Source organism: Coloeus monedula, assembly GCF_965178545.1.
Source record: "Coloeus monedula genome assembly, chromosome: 3".
Lineage (NCBI taxonomy): Eukaryota > Metazoa > Chordata > Aves > Passeriformes > Corvidae > Coloeus > Coloeus monedula.
This window is the reverse complement of record NC_138783.1, coordinates 52,219,312-52,241,426: the sequence shown is the minus strand read 5'-3', so window position 1 is coordinate 52,241,426 and position 22,115 is coordinate 52,219,312. Positions and strand designations below refer to the sequence as shown.

Here is a 22,115-nt window from a genome sequence, read left to right as displayed (position 1 = left end):
GATTGCTCCATCTTTAGCTGTGGTGGATAGCTCTGTAAACAAGAACTCAATGGATGCAGCAGCATTAATTTCTACATATTTTTTGATGCTATATGGTAAGTGTGGAAGAGAAGAACCTGAGCTATGCTGAGAGGCCAGAGATGAGGGAGGGGCTCCTGAGAAGAACAGGTTGCTGGGACAGTTCTGGGACTCTGAAGTTTTTCAGATTAATTTTACAGTGTATCTTCTGATTTTTTCACCTTTAAATTGAGAACTGCAAAGACTACTCAACTAAGGCCATCTAGCAGCTTGAATTATCACAGCTAGGCACTTAAGAGGTGATATTTCTCAGAGTATTTCTTGCTGCGAAGACCAGAAAGAGATAAAAAGCTCTGAGAGGAATTAGAGCACTGCACTGATATTCTCCTAAAGCTGGTAATATGAAATCACAGAGCTCACCTATCACCTCCATCAGTGGATCTGTCAGTGAGGCTTCAGGCATGGAGTTTACACATCAAGAGGGGCTGACACTTCCATGAGCTATCTTGAGCTTTTTGCAAGTTTGATATGTAGAGGTCATGATAGAAGAGAAGCCCACATACCATTTAACAAAATGTCCCTGCTCTTAATCTTAGAAACCATGAAGGGTTATGGATACATAAGGCAAGACCTTACCTTTAAAATATCAAGTCATCTATGCGTAGCTATAACCACCTTTACCTACAATAATATATACAGAATAGTCACTGTCTGTGTCTGCTGCTCTTTGCCCCATTTGTGCCTGTTCTGTAGCGATAGGTTGGTCCCACTGGTGTGTCAGTCCTGCATCCGTTCCTAGATATTCACCTCACTACTTGCTCCGGTTTGAGAGAGAAACTCAGAGAAGTACAGCCATGAGAACTCACCTTATGTTAATAAAGATCTGAAATAGTCTATGGATTTTCCCTTGAAATTGCATTCATACGCAAACACATCTATATAAATGGCAGAATATTTTCCTTGACATGAAAATTTCAAACTCCTGTGTTGCAGTCCAAACATCAACTGCCCCTTAAGGCTATCACTTCATAGGAGGCTTGAGCCTGCCACTTCTGCCTCAGTTTCCTCAGTTACAGCTCAGAATTACACTTTCCTTTTGAAGAGGCTTTGAAGGACTGACTAACAAGCACAGAGAGGTACACGTTCAAATTTTCAGATACTCTGTGATTTGGATATGACATGTAATCATATATTACATAAAGCTCTGAATAAAAGCCTTATGTAATAGTGCTTGTTAGTACTTTTACATAATAAAGTACTTCTTTAATTAGAATTAAAATGAATATTTAAACTAGTACTGTGTTTGATTGAGCAACTACTTCATAATCAGAATGTGTGTTAATACAGCTTTTTTTTCTCAAGACAAAAATGCTATTCCAGGTTATTGGCAGCTGTACTTGAAACTTTCATCAGCTTCACTGGTTAAACAGCTCATAGCTGATAACTGTGAGGACATGGAAAACAAAGGAAAGCAATGCAGTTCTTATGGGAACAGACATCTTCCTTTGGTTTTGAATAAAACCACGTGCAATGATCATGACCTCTGGATGCCTCAGTGCTATAAATACTAAACCATAAGTCAAAGTCTAAACTTCTCAAACTCTCTCTGTTGTCATGTCAGCAGAATAAAAGGTTAAGCCTCTGTAATAAGAAGAATTAATCAGTTGGGGATTAAAAGAAATTATTTATATGGCTAATGTATGGTACTGATTTAGGTTACTGAAGCTGGCAGCAAAAGCTGCTGTTCTAAGGGGGGTGGTACAAGGTTTCAGGTTGATCCTGTGGTTCCCTCCCACCACCTTCTAACATGTATATAAACTGTCAGCTCTCCAGACCCTCTGCCAGTTCTCTCTTCTAGACTTGCCAGAAGCAACAGAGGACTAAAGATGAAGATCTTTTTCCTATTCACATTTTTGACTTTTTTGTTGTCTGCTTTTGAACAAGCAGCTGCTTATGCTCACTATGACAAGATTTTAACTCATAGTCGAATAAGGGCACGCGACCAGGGGTAAGTAACTGGCTTTTATTTCTAATTTAAAAGGAAGCTTGTTAAACTTTATTCTCCCTTTTCTTCTAGCATTATATTACATGTAATTTTTCACTATGAATTTTTACTGTCATTCAAATGGAGCTTTCTTTTTAAATTCATTTTACAATAATTGTTCCTGAATAAAAAGCTTTTTGGGAGTTTTAAAAGGAGACAGAATACTGTTAAACTTCATAAAATGGAAAGGATCTAAAGATATCTAAAATAACCACTTCTGAATGGATAAAATATGATTCAGAATCACCAAAATTAATTTCAGTTCATAAGTATTGTAATGGGATGTCAGAAAAGTTTAATGTGCGTTTTCAAACTTTTAGAGAGTTGAGAGCTATCCCACAGTATTTGCTCTCTTTATTCCATCCTGATGAAAATCATGAGCTCTATTTACATGTTTTCTAACATGGGAATATATACTGGGAGCCCTTTGTAAAACTTCTGTTCCCACTAGAGCAATGCAGCAAGCTGCTCAGCAGGGCTTCCAAAAGACAATGCTCACAAGCCAGGCTGCTTGGAGACATAATTTGAACAGCTGGTGCCAGGGAAACACATGTGCCTAAAGATATTTTCCTCTAGTCTTAAGCAAAAAACATTCTGTGAATAAGAATTGTTTACTATCCTGTCTTCCCACTGCCTGCTACACACACACACTTTTCAATATTTTTTTAGCTTTTCAAATAAAAAAGCTCACCGGCTTCCCAGTGATGTAAAGTATATATTCTAAGTCCTGAAGTGATGAATTTTTTAATTGCAGAAGTATAAAAATTAATGATGAAATGCCCTTGCCCCGTGGAATTTAACCATAAGAAATTCCTCTTCTGTACACCACCACGCTAAGGAACACGTATTCCTCATCTGAAGTCTGTGACTCCTTTTATTTACATGCCAATTTACCCTTTGGTCCCCAGTAATTCCCAGAATGTTTATTTAGGTGCCTGCGGTACTCCAAATGGTTGGCAATCAAAATAGCTGATTGATTTACAGAAGACAGGGCTTCCTTCTACATGAAGAACAAGGCACTTTTTTTTCCCCATCTCCCCATGACCTTCAGCTGCACAGATGTGTAAAAGACAAAACCTTTAAAGAAAAGGGCCTGATGGTATTCACTGGTCCCTGGTGGCTGGTAATTCACTTTGCAGGGGGAAGGGAGAAATGGATACCGAGACTTGACTGGGCACAGCTAGTGATCACTGCCCACAGAGACACAGGGTCAAACCAGAATGAGGGGGAAGATTCTGTCTCTGTGGGGAGGGTGGGCTTGCCGAGGAATCCAGCTGGGCAGTCCCAAGAGCTTGCACTGTGACTACTTCAAAGCACACCTGTCCCAGGAACTGAAGCCAGATGTTAATTTCTTACTCAACAGGAAGAGTATTTGCTGCTATTTCATGTAGAATTTTTTGAAAGATGTACAAAAACTTCTTTTTAAAATGTTTCTCACTGCACCCATAGCCCAAACGTCTGTGCTCTTCAGCAAGTTATGGGAACAAAAAAGAAATACTTCAGCACTTGCAGAAATTGGTACCAGCAAGCCATCTGTGGAAAGAAAGCGTAAGTATGCTCTGCTTCCAAACTATTCTCCATTGATTAAGATAATAAAATGCACAATTAGAAAACTCCTTTTCTCACAGACAAGCTAACTTGTTATGGTTTATACTAGAAACTTTACTTCTCCTCCAGGTGGCATTGCTATACTGACTTCCCCTTTCCTTCTCCGGGCATGCTGCAAGTCATCCAAAATATTTCACCTTTCAGTGAAGTCTGCCATACCACTGACAACTTTGGCACTAAATTTTATTCTACCGCAGACACATTGGGAAGAAGGGTGTTTCCTGAAAATGCTTAGACTGGAACTTGGATATTCTCACAGGCAGTTCTGGAAAACAACCTACTCCTGTGGTTTTATTCCTAGATAGATGTCATGTCTTCCTATGAGAGAAAGTCTGCTCTCAGAATGAATCTGAGGGAATTCATTGCGTTGCCAAGCTCCAGAAGCAAAATGCATTGAGCAATGATAGATACCTTCATGTGTTAGGAAAAATAGTTTGAAGCAATAGGCAGTTTAGATTCATCAAACTGAAGTCACATGAAGATTTTGTTCTTTTCATGACTAGAATTTAGAGGAATGTAAGTTGCAAAACATTTTACAAATCCTGTGCAAGGTCCCAAGAAGTTTAATACAGACAACCAGTGGAAGACATTGAGCAGTGGGGCTGTGGATTTGGTCGTGGGAGTATACATAAAATTATCACCTGCCCTTTCCCTTCCATTTTAACCCCCCTACCATTGTACAAGCATTCTCAGGCAAGGCTAGAGCAGGAAAAGAATGTGGATGAGAATAAGTTGAGCCATAGAACTCCGAGGGTTGTTTAAGGGGTTTTTGTGGTTATAATTGAGCATCTGTTATAACTTAGTCTTAGCTGTTAATGAGTTTTATACTCTGCATACTAAAACCAGAAATGCACACAAGACTAAAGAGATTACTCCAAAAAGAATGCTAATCCGAAGGACAACAGCTCTTCTCATGTCAGTATCTCAATATTAACAAGTCATCCCTAACTTATATCTATAAAATGTTGAATGTTTTAATTATGGACAATTCCTGTCCACTGCTATAAGTTTACAATGGGAATGTAACTTACAAATTTCCTAAAATCAGCATTTGTTGGACCGAAAGTCTTTCCACTGTTTCTCAGCAGTATTTTATTTCCATGCCAGCAAGAAGTAGAAACAGATGAGTCACAGAGCTGATTTGAATAAACTGAAAACTGTCTCTCTTAGCCAAGAATAACAAGGATTAAGGTAGTGTTGTTCAGTCTTTTTCCTTTGGAATATACTCCTTTGGATGAGATCAGGACAACTGTGTACTAAAAAAAAAAAGACAATAACAACAAAAAAAAAATCCCAAGACAAATAAAGATATAAACCCCACCAAAATGTCAAGAATGCAACATTGTTTCTCATTTGAAAAATTGCTTGCTTTCTTATTTGGCCACAGGCTTATATTGAACTAGTAAGGATACGTATGGGGATAATTTCTGGTCTGGTCTGAGGTCGTACTGCCCCTGTGTGCTGTGCCTGCACATGGGTGGCACTGAGGAACTGCACCTTGCCCCGAATTTTATCTGGTTCTAACCTTCTTGTGGGATGTTGTTCTATACAAACCTTTTTACTCCCATCCCATCTTTCTTACATTGTGAGCACAGCAAACTAACTTAACTGCAAAAAACTGTAAGGGAATATGAGTACTTTAAGTAGGAACTTGATAATTGAAAAGAAGCCTGGGCTGTGCATAACAAGATACGTGGTAAAAAAAGGCACTGATCTTGTAATGCTCGGCTGAAAAAGCATTTTCTTCTTAACTATGTTCTTCAGCCAATTTTCTGTCTTTTATTAATTGTATCATGTTTGGATACGGTATGAGGATTAAACTTGCCATGTCTTACTCTATGCTTATAACTCAGCTGCCTCTTTCCTTTTTCCAAAATCTAATTAAACTGCAATATTTCATAGCTTCCCATGGGATGAGGGAGAAAGATTTTCTGTTCCAGGGAAGGAAAAAATATTTTCTCATGACAAAGCAGTTCACACAGTTGGGAGAACACTTTGATTCCTATTCGGCTACATTTTTTTTTTTTTCAATCAGATAATCAGATTGTTATGTTTTTATTATTAGCTTCTGGCAAGGATGCAAGAAGAACTTGGTTTATTATTAGGTAAAAGGTTTATTATTAGCTTAAGAATCTGTAGCCTAAATTTTGTGCTATTCATGCATTCCAGAGAAATAGCCATTCAGTGAATTTCTTTAAAGAAAGAGATGTACTAAAAAGAACTATACAAATACTTTGTATTTGGCTTCTCAGTTGAAAATATGCACATAGCAGAAGGGTGAATATGTCATGTATGTATATGCATATGAGGAAATGGAGACAAAATATTTTCATAGGATGGAGAAATAGAAGAGTGTGTTTTAAAAAGAAATCTTTAATCTTCCCCACCTCAAAAAGAGATTGGTCTCTTTTACAGAATGATAATCCTCACTTTTTAAATCATGCTGTTTATTATTATTTTTCCTCCAGTCTACTTTATTTTAAAATCTCTTGAAGTACTTTGGATGTTGAAGATATGAAGTCCAATTTTTCATTTGAATAAGCTGTTCATTTTAATGTGGTTGTGGTTAACTTTTTGTCATCTTCAGATTATGAAAAATGAGAGAAGTGTACTCAGCTGCCACCAAAGATTCTGCAAATTAAAAGCTGGACTGTGGTGGTTAAAAACCCAGTAAAAACCTTCAAGGAATTAGTGTTCAGAACTTTTGAACTGCCAATATCAGCAGCACCTATAAAAATAAATCTATTATGTAAAACAGTGATGTCATTATAGTGTACCATATACAGTACAGCGTACCATAATTTAGAAAATAATATATGAAGTTTAATGTATTAAATTTCTCCCAAGGAGCCAGAATACCTCTGTGATAACTTTAGTGAATTTCCATTTCCATGTAAGAAAGGAGAATTCAAACAGGTCTATGGTAGAACTTCATTTCTGTCTATTAATTAAGAAGACATTATATCTTATAAGAAACACAATGTTAAAATGATCATTACATTATAGAATTACCATTCAGCCCTGGTTTGCTGTTATGTGTAGCTTACGTGTATTTGAGAATGCGAGTATTTTACTGGCATAATTATATAACATTTTCTGAGCCCTGGCAATGCTAAAGTCTCTGTATGCTGTAATGACATGCCTTTTTAACTGTGGTTTTGATTTCTTGTATTCTGGTTTTCATCCATGCTACATTTGCCAGTGAACTTACCCTTGTGTCCATCCATCCAGTCTTCAGTGACTTCCTTCTCCGTAACCAGTTTTATGTCTGCTCTTAATTAATTCTCTCCCTCATTCCTGAGCTTCTTCACATTCTTCCTTGAAAAACAGAGGCTCTCTTATCCAATTTTTTTTCACCATACAATACACAGGACCTTCTCCTAAATACTTGTTAATTCCTATAACCAGTAAGTAGGTGACCTCATGTAGTTCTGTCACTTTAACTTCGATTCCATTCATTTAAATTTGTCTTTTTCATTTACAATTCTTCTGCCAGGATTTTATTTTAATGTCCTCATAGGTTTTTTCCTCTTTCTTCAATGTCATATAGTCTGTTCAATACAGAATAGAAAAATTAATGGTTTTCAACTGCTGTTCTAGTCACATCATCTTTTAGTAACTCTATATGAGTACAATATGCTCACCCATGTTCCCTCCCAACACTTAAATTTAATGATCGCAGTCATTCTTTAAATTCAAAAGCTTTACATTTAGTAAAATATGACCAATTTGTAACCAACACAAAAAAGGCTGAATGACAAAAAAAGGATGAATCTGGAGAGTATGCACTTAGCAATGAAAAAAAGATAATGAAAATTAAATTAGACTTAGCTAAAATTAGTATACTTCTCTGGTATATTATTTAATTGTTCTTTTGTCTATATCCCACAGGACTGTCTTATATGAGTGCTGTCCTGGCTATATGAAGATGGAGGGTATGAGAGGGTGCCCTGCAGGTATGAGCTTATTTTCTTATGGATAAGTCGGCATATGGAAAGAAGTATAAATACAGCAGAGTTTCAAAGGTGGTCATGATGAGAAACAATTGCCTCTTTTTAAGAAGTACTGCCTAAGAGTGCACAGCTTCATTTGCATACAGCAAACACAGTCAAAAATCAGCCAGCACTGAATTTGATCGTAGAGTTTAGGTTGAATTTCCCAGCTCTTTCCAGATTCTGGATTGGTGAGAATTGATAGTGTCTTCAGTTCCCAAAGCTGCCAAAGAAGAACTTTAATTCCTATTCCCATCATATCCAAGACTAGTCTAAAGCATGCCACTGTGGTCAGAAAGCCAGGACACAAGGTGGACCATATCTAAATTTTGTATTTTCTTTCTTCTGAAAAAACTTGAATCTAATTTACTTAAAGAATCTTATAGAGTTTATCAAAGAAGGAGTGAAAATGAAGACAAAAATTCTTCATCTCTCTTATTCATGCTATTCTGCTTTGTATAAATAAAACTAATTGCTGCAGGAAAAAGTAGTATAAGAAAGAATACGTTTCATAGTTTTTGATCTGAAATATCTGAAATAATCCTTTTATGTTCAATAATGCAGAGTTCAGTTTGTTTAGATGAATTAATCTCCCTTCAGATGTTTACATTAGGATGAGATCAGTCATACTCTTGAATGGCCTGTCCTTCTCCATAACCATAAAACGAGCCAAGAACCATTAGATTGCATGCAAATGTCCCACTTCTAGATGCCTAAAGTTAGGAGAGGTGAATGCTGTTCTCATGTAGCCATGTTTTAACTGTGAGACTCTGGCCACTCTTACTCTTGGGAGGAATCAGTATACGTATAAACCAGACACTGGAAGAAGAGCAAGAGGCCTCACGAAAAGAACTCTGGTCCATCATGACTGAATGAGACTCACTCCATTGAAATTTTTGTGATTAAACATGGATAGCCTCCCATTTCATGTTGGGTTGGTACAAAATACAACAGGTCTTCTAAAAGAAACTTTACAATATTCAGTATTGTTTGATCTAATTTTTCATTAAGAAAGACACAAAAATTAATAGCAAGCAGATATGTTTAGATGATTTTTGAGTATGTTGACAATGGAATTTTTAATCTAAACATTGTTTAATACTGACTTAAACAGTTTCAGAACTATTCTGCATCCAAAAGACACAAAGTAAATTTGACTGTGATAAACTGGGGGGCTGAGGAATTTACAGTATTCTTACCTCATGTTTCTTTTAGTTGCTCCTATTGATCATGTATATGGTACACTTGGTATTGTGGGAGCTACCTCCACACAGCAGTACTCTGACATATCAAAGCTGAGAGAAGAGATTGAGGGACGAGGATCATTCACTTTCTTTGCACCAAGCAATGAAGCCTGGGACCAGTTAGATTCAGTAAGTGTGTGTGTGTGTGTGTGCGTGTGCACGTGCATGAGTTAAACATTTTAGCTGAAGCAGCTAATGTGGGATAGATTGGAAACAATGCAGAGATTTTAGACATAAAAGGACATAACAGAAGTTATAATGAAAAAATCGGCATGTTTAACATACATTTCTGAAGCTGGAGAGGCTGGGTTTACTTTTAGGAGTACTAAGCAACTGTAATTGCTTCTTATTTAAGCACTTGCATGACACATATTAGCATTGTTAATTTTATTAACACAGTTTTGGGGAAACTTCCAGCAGCTGCATGATGTATGGCTGTACACTGTCAGTAATTCAGGTGTCCTTCTTTTAGCAATGATTTTAGTTAAATAAACACTGAATTAAAGTTCCTCCAATGATGCCTGTGATGAAGCCTCATCTTCCATTTGTGAGCAAATCAGACTTAAAGATCATTTAAGTAGATCCCGATTTATAGGCATCAAAGTCGTCTTCCCTAACAGATGTTGAATATGTTGGAAGCATATACTAAGGTAAAACAATAACTACATCTTTCTGAGGGGAAGAATGTGTTGAAGCTTCTAATTAATTAAATTCCTCTCTTCTTCAGGAAATTCACAGGAATTTGGTTGACAATGTAAATATTGAACTGTATAATGCTCTCCACCACCACATGTTAAACAAGCGCATGTTGACAAAAGATCTTAAGAATGGTATGACCCTGGTGTCTATGTACAATGGCCAGAAATTGCTTATTAACCATTATCCTAATGGGGTAAGTCTCTTCTCTTTTTTCCCCCCTAATATATTTATTTAGTTGTAGCCTTTACTTCCTTTATTTCCTTTTATAACTAAGAAAACATATTCTTGAAAATTTAACATCTACCAAGTCAGTTGCCACTGACAAAAATAAATATTTTCTTGAAGAACTTCTGCCTGCTGTGTAGACTAATCACTAAGAAAGAATAAGAAAACATTGTGCTGTTTGCTGTTTAGAAATCAAAGTTCAAATGAAAATTAACTTTCTTCATAAAAGACAAAGACTTTTGTGGTCAAAATACATGATCATCATAAATTTGACAAAAAAATCGAAACATTTTCATCGTTTTTCTAAATAATATTAAAGCAGGTTTTTTATTTAAATTTGAGTGCATGGTAGGAGCGCTGAAGATTGTAGGAAACACAAACGTCCATTATTTGGCTAGAAAAAAATTATTTTTATAAATGCTAGACACCTCCGAGTTAAGTCACTCATCTTTGTTTTCTTAAATGCATAAAAATGTTTGTGTTTGTCTACAGGTTGCATCACCAAAACCAATATAATCACTGTATTAGCCAGATAAGCAAAACCAAATCAGAATAATTGCAGTATGAAATTAAACATGAATACGAAATCAATGTAACCTGAATAAATCTGCTGCTATCTTTCCAGAAGCTTAGTCAAACTTACAAATCCTACAAGGCTTTACTTCAAATTTAAAAAAAAACAACTGAAATAACAACAGTGAATACACCATGTACAGTACCTACATTGCCAGTCTGTGAAAGTGAGGTTCCAAGCTTATGATCAAAGTAATATTTAATCTTCTACTAATTGATTCTTCAAATATAGGTTGTTACTGTTAACTGTGCCAGGATCATCTATGGCAACCAGATTGCTACCAATGGTGTTGTCCATGTCGTCGATCGTGTCCTGACTGCTGTTGGAAATACCATTCAAGATTTCATTGAAGCTGAGGAAGATCTTTCATCATTTAGAGTAAGCGGACAAAAATAAAAACTCTTCTCTGTTTATTTAAGGAGGGTTTTTCATTCCTTTTCTATTTGTTTGTGACACCTGGAAGTAAGAAGGGTTAGCTCAGTAAGAGAGAGAAATAAATTAAATTAAGAGAGCCAGCTAATATTGCAAATCTAGTTATATAAAAAGGCAACATCAATAGAACAGAATGTGTCCCTGTGCATAAAAAGTGTCTTCTCTTCCAGCACTGAGCCAGTGAAACATGAGCAGGAAGTTACAGTGTCTGGTGCTAGATAAATAACAACAATTTCAAAATGGATGATAGAAAATGGTAAAGACACCAAATTTCAGAACCTGACTCATAGCAAGTTTTAGAGCACCAGTAGACTCACATAAGAAGTTTTTCTTGCACAGAGGAAGTATAATTAGAAACTCACCAAATTTCTAATTTTTCCATCTTCTGAAAAATGTGTCTGCCCGGTGTAATGGGATTTCATGCTCTAAATTTAAAAAATACGCCGTTGGTTTGCAAATAACTGTTGTCCTTTTCCGTCTTCCATCTCCTCAATAAATGCAAAAAGGTATTTTAAATCCAGAGGCATAAAGGTGGAAAAGATCCTCTGAATCCCTCAAATCCAGCTAATGACAGTTACAGGCAACCACAGCATTTAACCTTTTTAAGAAAAATCATAATGTAAAAACCAATCCTTTCTAGTCTTCAGTTGAAAAAGAAAATTCCTCTGTCGATTAAATTTTTCATCTTTCTATAAAATTCATGATCTTTCTTTTTATAACACTGTGATCTCAGTCTAGCATTCAAGTATCTGTGGGCATGAGGTGAAACTAGACAGATAATGTGTTTTAGTAATATTTCAAATAATCAGCATTAAAATAAACAATTGTTTTTTAGGCTCCTGCCATTACATCAGGTGTCATGGATATTCTTGGAAGACCTGGTCATTACACACTCTTTGCTCCTACTAATGAAGCTTTTGAGAGACTTCCAAGAGGAGTTTTAGAAAGAATCATGGGTGACAAGGTGGCTTCTGAAGGTATTTGAACTTTTTTGCAAATGAGAAATATGTATGAGTGGATCAGGAGGTAGAAACTACATTATCCTTATTGCTCTGGAATTAAGCACCTCTACTTTCATGTGTATAGGAGGAGTTATTTCTTCTGTGTTTAATTTTTCCACTTGCCTAAGGATAGAAAGTCATTGAAAACTTAGTCTCCAAACCAGCTTACAGGGAACTATGAAATACAGGCACAGTGACTTTCTAATAGTTCAGCTGCACAGGTCTGATAGACATTCCTGTCTCTAGAAGTTCAGGGTTATCTGAATATGAGATTATCTCACCCCTTTGCATAGCCTATGGAGTTTTGTACTCAGAGGACCTTTTGGAGTGTATCGTATGCAATCACCAGCAGATTGTAGCATAACCTATATAGCTTTCATAATACAAGGGATGCCAAATAGTTTTGACAGTAAGTGTTAGTTAGGGGCCTACAGTATCATTAAATTTCAATAAAGTATCTGGGAGTAAAAATATGCTAGCTAAGCTAGAATAATATTAAAACTAGAGTAGCTGTAATAATTTATTCCACACCCGTGTGTGAGGCATACGTATACAAATACGTGTCCTAACACCTGCATCTATTAAATTCCTGTTCTTTTTTCTGCAGCTCTCGTGAAGTTCCATATATTAAACACTCTCCAGTGTTCCGAAGCCATCACAGGTGGAGCTGTCTATGAAACCTTGGAAGGAAACACTGTTGAAGTTGGTTGTGATGGTGAAAGTCTGACTGTGAATGGAGTGAAAATGGTGAAACGCAAAGATATTGTGACAAGCAATGGCATTATCCACCTGATTGATCAAGTGCTAATTCCTGATTCTGGTCAGTGATATGTATTAAAAACTTGTTACACTGAAGATATTTCTTATCCTGAAATATCTGAAGATATTTTCCTTACCCAGATTCCTTCAGATATATAGTTCTGGATAAGCACAAAGAATCCAAATCAGGAATAGGAAGATATTGCGTGTTAAAACACCTTTTCTTATTTCTTTATTTGCAGCCAAACAAGTCATTGAGCTTGGAGGTGCCCAGCAGACTACTTTTACGGACCTGGTGGCACAGCTAGGTCTGACCTCTTCTCTAAGGCCAGAAGGCCAATACACTCTCCTGGCACCTCTGAATGGTGCTTTCTCCGGTTAGTAGCCCTAAAAGATTGTCAAAATAAATGAGAATGTGTGATACCCTGACAGTTTTCCAAATAACTCCCAGTACCTCTTTTAAGTCTCACTGCAAGAGCACCATAGACAAATGGAATTACTTCATCCTTTCAAATTACATACCTCATAGAAAGACAAAACAAGCCTAACCACCAGATTGCACAGCTTTTTTTCAGTAATATCATTTGCTAATGGAAATAGTAACACTTAAATAAGGTACAAAATATGAACAGATAAATTGTGGGAATGTAAATATATTAATGAACTGCCAGTTAACTGACTTAATCTTTACATTACTTCCATTAGATTCAAAACTTATTTATTCTCAGAAAATGTATGCAGTGGTTTAATTCCAGCCAACACCTAAGTACCAAACATCCACTTGATCACTCCCCTCTTTTCCCCACTCTGGGATGGGGAGGAAAATCAGGGAAAAAGAAAAATAAGAAAACCTCATAGGTTTAGAAAAGAACAATTTGGTAAGTGTAACAAAGTAGAATAATAATATTAATAATACTGATGTTACTAATAGCAATAATAATAATAACAGATAATTTAAACCTAAGAGAAACAGGTAATGCATGATAAAATTGTGCACTACCAACTGACCAATGCCCAGCCAGTGACTGGCATCTCCTGGCCAGCTTCCCCCGGTTTATATACTGGGCATGACATTCTATGGTATGGAATATTCCTTTGGAGAGTTTGGGTGGTATGGAATATCCCTTTGGTGAGCTTGGGTCACCTGTCCTGGCCATTCTCCCTCCCAGCCTCTCGTGCACCTGCCCATGGCAGAGCATGAGACAATGAGATGTCCTTGGCTTAGGGTGAGCACTGCTCAGCAACAACCAAAACATCAGCGTGTTATCAACATTATCCTCATACTGAACCCAAAACATATCACTGTAGGACATAGTTAGGACGAAAATTGACTCTATCCCAGCCAAACCCAGGAAATACAAGAAAGTTAGTATTTCCCAGTACATTAAAGCAGAGAGAAACTGATACAAATATACCGTAAAACAGGTGCTTGTATATTTGCAGAGGTGACCTCATGGGCATCTTGCCTTTCCCCAAAGAATTAGAATGTTGTCTCATCACCATAGCAGAAAATTTGGATAGATTTTAAGGTGTGCATGCAGAAAGTACAAGTTATAATACAAACTACAGCAGTAACTCAGAAGATGGCACAGGCCCACATATCAATCATCAGACATATTAGTTATAGTAATTAATCATGGCTATGTCAAAAGTTCTTGACTGAATTTGAGGAATGGTCACACGCAAGAGCTACAAAACAATTCATCTTCAGTATAACCAAACCTGTCCATGCTTTAACTGAAGCATTTCAAAGAGAGATTCAGTATTTCCAGAGTCTTTTAACTTTATTTGAATAAAAATTTACTATATAGATTACTATATATTAATATCTAAATGGCTTTGCAGATGACACCCTAAGGCTGGATCAACGTCTTCTCAAAACAATCCTGCAGAATCACATTATAAAAGTGAAAGTTGGGCTCAATGAACTGTACAATGGACAAGAGCTGGAAACAATTGGAGGAAAACTACTTAGAGTCTTTGTGTATCGCACAGTAAGTGAATGAGTCTTTCTAAAAATATGCATGCAACTATGAAAATGGACAATCAATAAAAGGCAAAGCTGAATGAAAGCCACAATATTTACCATTACGAGAGTCTAGCAAAAAATCCTTAAACTTTTAAGATAACAAAAAATGAAAATCTGATCATTATCAATCTGAGCTTTCTTTGCAAGGAAAGCTCTTTGGGAAAATGCAACACAATTTCAAATTGGGCACTCAGTCGATTACAAATTTTTAAAGCTAATTTTTAGAACATTTTTAAAACATTAGAAAAGTTTTTGAGAACATTCTCAGGGGAAACACAAAAAAAATCAAGTTTGGGAATATTTGCACCATGCTATTTTATTCTAGATTTTGCTACTTTTGCTTTCTCAAGCAATGGCAAATTTCCTGGCAAGAACACATGATTTGACTGTAGGAAATACATATGGTTGTTATTTTTAACATTGTGTAAACAGCTACACTTGTTTCTCTTTCAATAAGGCTGTATGTATTGAAAATTCATGCATGGTCAGAGGAAGCAAAGAAGGAAGAAATGGTTTTATTCACATCTTAAGACAGATCATCAATCCAGCAGAAAAGACATTGCATGAAATGCTGAGAAATGATAAGCGTTTTAGGTGAGTAGCAGTTTTCACAGAACTGAGATTTTCCTGCAGAGGGTAACTGTATATACATCACAGCTGGTCTGAGAAAAAGTTTTGGACTGTGAGTCTGTGAGTTGTTGGGGTTTGGAGAGCAGGGAGGACAGAGAAGGGTTTATTACCTACACAAATAACATAAAAGGAAAAAAAATGTGGGGGAAGAAAAAGTGTCCTCCAGCTGTATGCAGAAAAGGCCTCCACACTCTATACTAGGATGGGTTTTTATGGCACAAAGGGTTATAAGACACAAGAATGAGAGGAGTAAGAGGACAGAAGGAATTGAATGATATATCCAGAGCTATAAATGCAGTGGACGCAGGATTGCATGCCTTTCCAGAACTTATTTCTGCCTCTTTCCTGCAAGTATCTCAACACTCCTACAGCAAGAACTAACCCTGGCATCCTCTTTTCATCTGTTTGATCTGCAGGGGTTTTTATTTGATTAATCCTGCTCTGATCCAGGCTCCCAATATTTTTTTTTTGCATAGTTTTTCCTCTGTCTGCTAATTTTAAGACTGTATTTTCCCTTTTTTTTCCTTTTTTTTTTTTTTCTCATTTTCCTTTTCCACAATCTTTTTTTCTGGGAAAGAGTGAAAGTGTTTGAAAATTGAGGGACTAAGTACCTGGACCCAATTATAGTTACCACATTTCAACAAAATGTATTTGCGGTTTGTCTCTTTGCTGTAAACAGCATTTTCCTCAGTCTGGTGAAAGCTGCAGATTTGGATGATGTTCTGTCATGGCCTGGACAATGGACTCTGTTTGTGCCAACCAATGATGCTTTTAAAGGTTTGACTGATGATGACAAGGACATACTGATAAGTAAGTAACATAAGAACACTGAAATTATAAGCAAAGTAAAATTGATTGGAATGGAGACTAATGTGCCTTTCACACAAAAGCTGTCTACTGAAGAAGTTCACCTTTTACATAGAGCAGGTCATAGGAATTCCCTAAATTGTCTATATGCCCTTCTTGGGCATAGAGAAAATATCTTTTTGGAAAGAAGAATCTAATCTGATTTTTAAATTTAAATGTCACTGCTCAATATCTTATTCAATGGTGTTACTTCCTTTGATTATTTTTGTCTTCAATTCAGAACTTGAAGTTGCCCAGGGCCAATGCCAAATAGAATTAATTCTGTCTTTAAGAAGACAATTTTATTTGACATTCTGGTTTTCAAGGGGCTTTATGCCCCTTTTCTATCATTGTGACTCAGTTACTTAATATTTTCTTGGCCCTCACAATTTTTTTTTGCAGCAGAATGTCTAATTTTTTAGTGCCAGATTATGTTCTAGAATTCTGCCTTGGTTTTCTAAGTTATGATGTTGCGTTCTCCATAAAGATTAAACCTTAACGTATATAACATTTTTAAAAAATATAAAGAAATACTTTGTTTATCTGTAAGAAAGATACAAACCAAAGATTATTTTAACCAGTAGCTCTAGTGGCATGTTTACGAAAGGAATTGATAGTTTTTGGAAAAATCTTTGGAGTGGCCATGTTTAGGCTTTGTATGTAATTTAATGCTATCTATGAGTGACCCAGTCACAAAATATCAGTGCTAATTTTACTAGGAAGAAAAAGATCATTTAATTGCACTTCAGTAGTGAAATAAATGGCAGTACTATCAGTGATCAGAGCAAAACACAGGAAAAAAAAAGGAAAATGTTCACTGAAAGAGACATCAGGAAAAGAATATGACCAGACAGGATCTCCCTTGCAGTTTCATCAAGGCTGGAACTCCTAAAAACAACCAACATCAGTGTGCAATTCTAGTATTAAACTTAGAATGGTCAATATTCCATGTAATGGCAAACAGACATGTTTTAAAGCTGCTCTCCTTGGTACCCTTTCTCCTCAGATATTATGGGTTTTTCTGCAGCCCACCCTATGATTGTCAGCCTCCATAGACCCAGAGAGACCTATCAGGATATTAGCTTGGGCTAGAGGATACATTTCTTTTTTAAGACAGTCTTGAAAACATTGGATTTTTTTTCTTTTCATCCCAAATAGGAATTTCAAATTTTGAAATATGGAAATCATCCCTAAAATAAGGTGGTTTCCCCCTTTGCCAACTTCTTCAAGCTGCTTCTGTCCTCTGTAAGAACAGACAAAGCCAGCATTTCTAATTGCTCCATTGACCCCTTTTATGTTCTTTTCCATAAGATTTCTCATAGGATCTTTGTGATTATGTTCTGACCTTTTTGTCATATAGTTGGGCTTTTTCCCTTTGTCATAATTTTAACAAATACAATTTTTATGTGTTTGTGGTATTTTCATACATATTATGTTTCATTCTAGCTCAAGTCTATGTGAACCCTTACAATTCCCACAAAGAACTATCCCCTACCACTTAATTTTTATTCCTACTTTTTTTATTTTTACATAGGAGACAAAAATGCTCTCAGGAATATTCTTCTTTACCACTTGACACAAGGAGTTTTCATTGGAAGTGGCTTTGAGCCTGGTGTAACAAATATTCTTAAAACCATCCAAGGAGGCAAACTGTACTTGAAAACAGTTAAGTATAGAAAATGTCTCCCTGCTACAGCCTTGTAACAGAGATTTGATGTTCTGTGTCTATCCACATCATAGAATGGCATGCATTTCTCCAGATGTTATAATAGGGTTTGGGGTTATTTTCTAATGTCCCTCATAACTCGGGTTCTCTTTTGATCCTTTACCAGGTGAATGATACTCTTCTGGTTAATGAACTGAAATCAAGAGAATCCGATCTCATGGCAACAAATGGTGTCATTCATGTCATTGACAAACTCCTATATCCAGCAGGTATTATTCCATGAAATTTATACCCACTGTCTTAAATCTGTTTACATGCTGTGTAACCGCAATAACCTTAAGAAGTTAATTAATTTAAAGATACAATTCTTAGGTGGAATTTGAAACAGAAAATTTACCTCACTGCTCATTTTGTGGAAGAACCTTGCTTGAAACCTTGCCAAGATTTTGAAATGTTATGAAAGTAAAGTATAGGAAAGACAAGAGTAGCCATAGCCTACCTTTTCCGCTGCTATGGAATAATATATATTGAGTACACACTTGTGTGAGTGTTTGAGAATGATTGTATCTCCTGATCACTGTAAATGAAAGTAAAATGCATACAGTTGTATATGTCCTCTTACATGCCTGCTTCTTTTGTCAGAACTGCCTGTTGGAAATGATCAGCTGCTCACAATACTGAAGAAGTTGATTAAGTACATTCAAATTAAGGTACTCTTTCAGTAATTATCCCTCTGTCTTTCTGGCAGGGTGTGTGAAACTGAGCACTTCATAAGTCATAAGTGATTCTCTGATCCTTGCTTTCTTCAGCAGACAACACATTCAATAGCTCCCAGTTACCCAAATATAATCGTGAATGATACCCTGCACTCAACAGTTAGAATTTAGGTTTTTCAGTGCCAAATAATTGTAGAATATTTGCATTTGGATAACTTCAGTGCGGACTGGCCCAAATCTGCTCTTTGGTTCAATTTATCACTCTTGGAAAACAAATCACTTATTTGAAAAAAACACTGAGTGACTAAATTCTTATGTCATTAAAGCCAGAAGCATCAATAGCCTGTGAAGAAAAGTAGGCATTCTTATCTGTCTCAGTTATCCTCTTGAGATTACATTTTCCCTCAACAACGAATGAGAGAACCTAGACAAGTAGCATCACCTAACTTTTAGGTCAGTGAAGCAGTAAATCCTACCCACACTCACTAGGAAACTATAAGGCAAGTGGTATTTCTTTTAAAGTTTAAGTAAATTGCTTTTCTGTTTTTATAGTTTGTTCGTGACAGTACCTTCAAAGAGATTCCACTGACATTTTACAGTAAGTTCATTGTAAATACTTCCAGATGGGTTTGATATTGCTTTTTAGTGTTGCCAATTCCAATTTGGAATTGTACATCTCTTTTTCAATAAGGAAGAAAGCAATTTCTGGGAAAGTAAGATGTACCCATGAAGAAAAGGAAGAGAAAGACTCAAAGTAGAATATTTCTGGCTGCTGTGCTACTGTATTTTTCCCTTTCCAGATGTGTGACTGGAAAGTAACCCTGAAGTAAGCTGTTCAAACTCTTGGGTTAGGCAAGATACATATGGAAAAGATTGTTTTTCAGTTCTTAGCCAAGGTTCAGGGCTCAGTGCATAGCAGAGCTGTATTCTCTCTCTCTCTAAGATGTAGCATTGTACTGTACTCACTCTCCAAGATGCAGCATTGACTGTGCACTGAGATACTTTCTTTTTCATAAATATTTCCAGAGGGACAGAATGTCCCTCTTCTGCCTGTTTCCCTTATGTGCAAATATGAGGCTTTTATGAGAGACAGTTGATCAGAATGTTTTCTCTTTAGGGAGTAAATGTAAAAAAAGACCCCTTTAGCTCCCTTGCAGCCTCTCTCAGAGTATGCATTTAGTTTCTGAACATAGAATACGTGTTGAAACAATCTGTTAGAAGACAAAGGTCCTGCTGTAACTCAGTGAGGCAGTATGAATTTAGACAATTTTTTAAATTCCTATGAAGTTCTACCCGTATTTCACAGTAGAAATGGAAACCATCCCATCAGACTTTTGAAAATTGGGAATGGACACACTGAAGTTAAAAAACCCTTGGAACAAAAAACTGAATAATTCACCTTGATGACAAGTTGAACATGAGTCAACAGTGCCCCAGCAGCCAAAAGAGCCAACCCTGTCCTGGGGTGCATCAGGCACAGCATTGCCGGCCGGGCAAGGCAGGGCATTGTCCTGCTCTGCTCTGCACTGGGGCAGCCTCACCTCAAGTGCTGGGGGCAGATTTGGGAGTCAGTTTTGGGCCCAGTGTCCAAATGAGGGTGACCAACATGGTGAAAGGTGCTGAGGTCAAGACTTATGAGGAGCTTATGAGGTCACTTGGCTTGTTCATTTTGGATAAGAGAAGGCTGAGGGGTGACTTCATTGCTGAGCAGTGACCCCATTGCTGCCTATGCCTTCCCCAAGAAGGGGAGTGGAGGGGGATGTGCTGGTTTCCTTTATGGTGACCAATGACAGGACACGAGGAAATGGAGTGAAGCTGCTTTGGGAAAAGTTCAGGCTGGACATTAGAAAAAGATTCTTCACCTAGAGGGTGGTCAGTGACTGGAACAAGCTCCTCAGGAAAATGGTCACAGCATCAAGCCTGACAGAGTTTAAGGAGCTTCTGGACAACACTCTTGGTCATATGGCTTAGTCTTAGGTAGTCCTTTGAGAAGAAGGAAGGTGGACTTGATGATCCCTATGCATCTTTTCCAGCTTGAGAAATTCTATGATTCTACCTCCCATGGCCAGTGAGAGTAGCACAAGAAGCAGTGTAAAAATGAAGCAAGAGAGGTCAATGTGGACATCAAGAAAGCTGTAGCCATAGATTTAAGTACAGGACTAGGAAGGCTGGAATTTTTATCAGTGAGGGCTTCTCCACCAGTGAATGGACATGAGTCAAATAACTGAGTTGTTCCATGAATACTTGCGTCTGTCCTAGGTGTAGAGGGACAACTTGACCTCCCAAGGTCATACATTCTGTGATGTTCTATCTATAGTTCTGAATGCCAGAAGGTTTCCTGTGTTTGCCAGATCAGCTCCCTAATGAAAAGGCCAATGCTCAGATATAAGGTATGTCAGGGAGTTGTGCAAACCTTGGTGTGGGTAATTGTACAAGCCCTCACTCTTATGTACTATACACCATGGCAGGTCCCGTGACCCATGGGTTTCGTGAGGCTCAAAGGGAAATAGCATATCAGCAGATTCTGCCTGCAGGTGACCTGAGTGTTTCACCATTCCATAACCAGAACCAATATTCATACTCTAGATCTTTTCGAGCTGCTTTTCCACCCATTAATATCTATGATACTATCCACATCCTTATGAGCAGACCAAATCTAACTGATCGTTGCCACAAAGAAATTGTAAGAATGGAATGTACTGCATATTCCATTTTCTATATTTTCAGAAATTAACATAATTGAAAGCAACGTCCAGCCTATCGTCACAAAGGAAGGTAAATGAGGCCTGTGGTCTATATATATTTCTGCATATGTTCATATGCATATTCAGAATATATATTAAATATATTTCTTTAATGGGATGCACTTTGTACATAGCAACTCCAGGATGCTAAGCACTTTGCTGGAAAAGCAAAGATACAAATATTGCAATTAGAACTGACTGAAACATTTTGTATTAAAAGATTACCCACAGTTGTTCTCCCCAAATGAGTTTTCTCCTTTTTCTACAGGCTTTTAAAATTTTTTTAAATAATTTTTTTCAAAACATTTATTACCTTTTTTTTTCAATTAAGACATTTCCATTTTTTTTTAATTAAAACATATATTTTAAAAACTGAAGTAGATATATTTCTCATACTTTGAAGAAGAATTGGTTCATTTTTCTATCATTTTCAATCAGTTCTAACTACCAATATCTGTTGGATGCCTGAAAAGGATATCTAGCCAAACTTTGTTTTTTAATTTCTTGAGACAGAAGCATGATTTAAAGATTAGTGCTGGGGCTGAAGAGAACAAAATGTGGATGGGACTGCTAAAATCACTTGTGATTTATAACTTAACTAAAACTGATGAGATCCAGCTTCCCATTGAAATAAAAATGCTGAAAGGGAACTTGTTTGAGCTCAACTGAGAAAGGCAATTAAAAATTTCATGCAAAGAATTTTATCCAGATTGCTTAATCAGTATTTCTGAGAGGACTTTCTTCCAGAAGAAGTAACAAATGCTTATCTTGTCAGGAGCTTGACTGCGCTTCATCCCATTTAGAATTAGACGGCATTTAACATATATGCTGATCTTTGTTGCCTAGTCTCCATCATTAAATCAGATCCACAGTGCAATATAAATGGAT

The 22,115-nt window shown here is 36.8% G+C and overlaps 1 protein-coding gene across 5 annotated transcripts in view; it reads left to right on the top strand.

Moving 5' to 3' along the window:
* Positions 1-1,904: 1,904 nt before the first annotated feature.
* The window catches only part of POSTN (periostin), a gene marked incomplete at both ends in the record, with an annotated part of 30,429 nt that continues 10,218 nt past the window's right edge, over positions 1,905-22,115 (top strand). For 4 of the 5 annotated variants that reach the window (XM_082278084.1, XM_082278082.1, XM_082278081.1 and 1 more), the window contains 17 exons: positions 1,905-2,026; positions 3,512-3,610; positions 7,562-7,626; positions 8,878-9,035; positions 9,634-9,798; positions 10,636-10,782; positions 11,672-11,813; positions 12,445-12,657; positions 12,839-12,973; positions 14,442-14,590; positions 15,083-15,219; positions 15,935-16,065; positions 17,636-17,766; positions 17,934-18,036; positions 18,410-18,477; positions 19,036-19,081; positions 21,211-21,258. In XM_082278084.1, the coding sequence (XP_082134210.1) occupies positions 1,905-2,026; positions 3,512-3,610; positions 7,562-7,626; positions 8,878-9,035; positions 9,634-9,798; positions 10,636-10,782; positions 11,672-11,813; positions 12,445-12,657; positions 12,839-12,973; positions 14,442-14,590; positions 15,083-15,219; positions 15,935-16,065; positions 17,636-17,766; positions 17,934-18,036; positions 18,410-18,477; positions 19,036-19,081; positions 21,211-21,258 (2,059 nt within the window). The remainder of the gene's footprint in view (positions 2,027-3,511; positions 3,611-7,561; positions 7,627-8,877; positions 9,036-9,633; positions 9,799-10,635; positions 10,783-11,671; positions 11,814-12,444; positions 12,658-12,838; positions 12,974-14,441; positions 14,591-15,082; positions 15,220-15,934; positions 16,066-17,635; positions 17,767-17,933; positions 18,037-18,409; positions 18,478-19,035; positions 19,082-21,210; positions 21,259-22,115) is intronic. The other variant, XM_082278083.1, reaches the window with a different exon arrangement.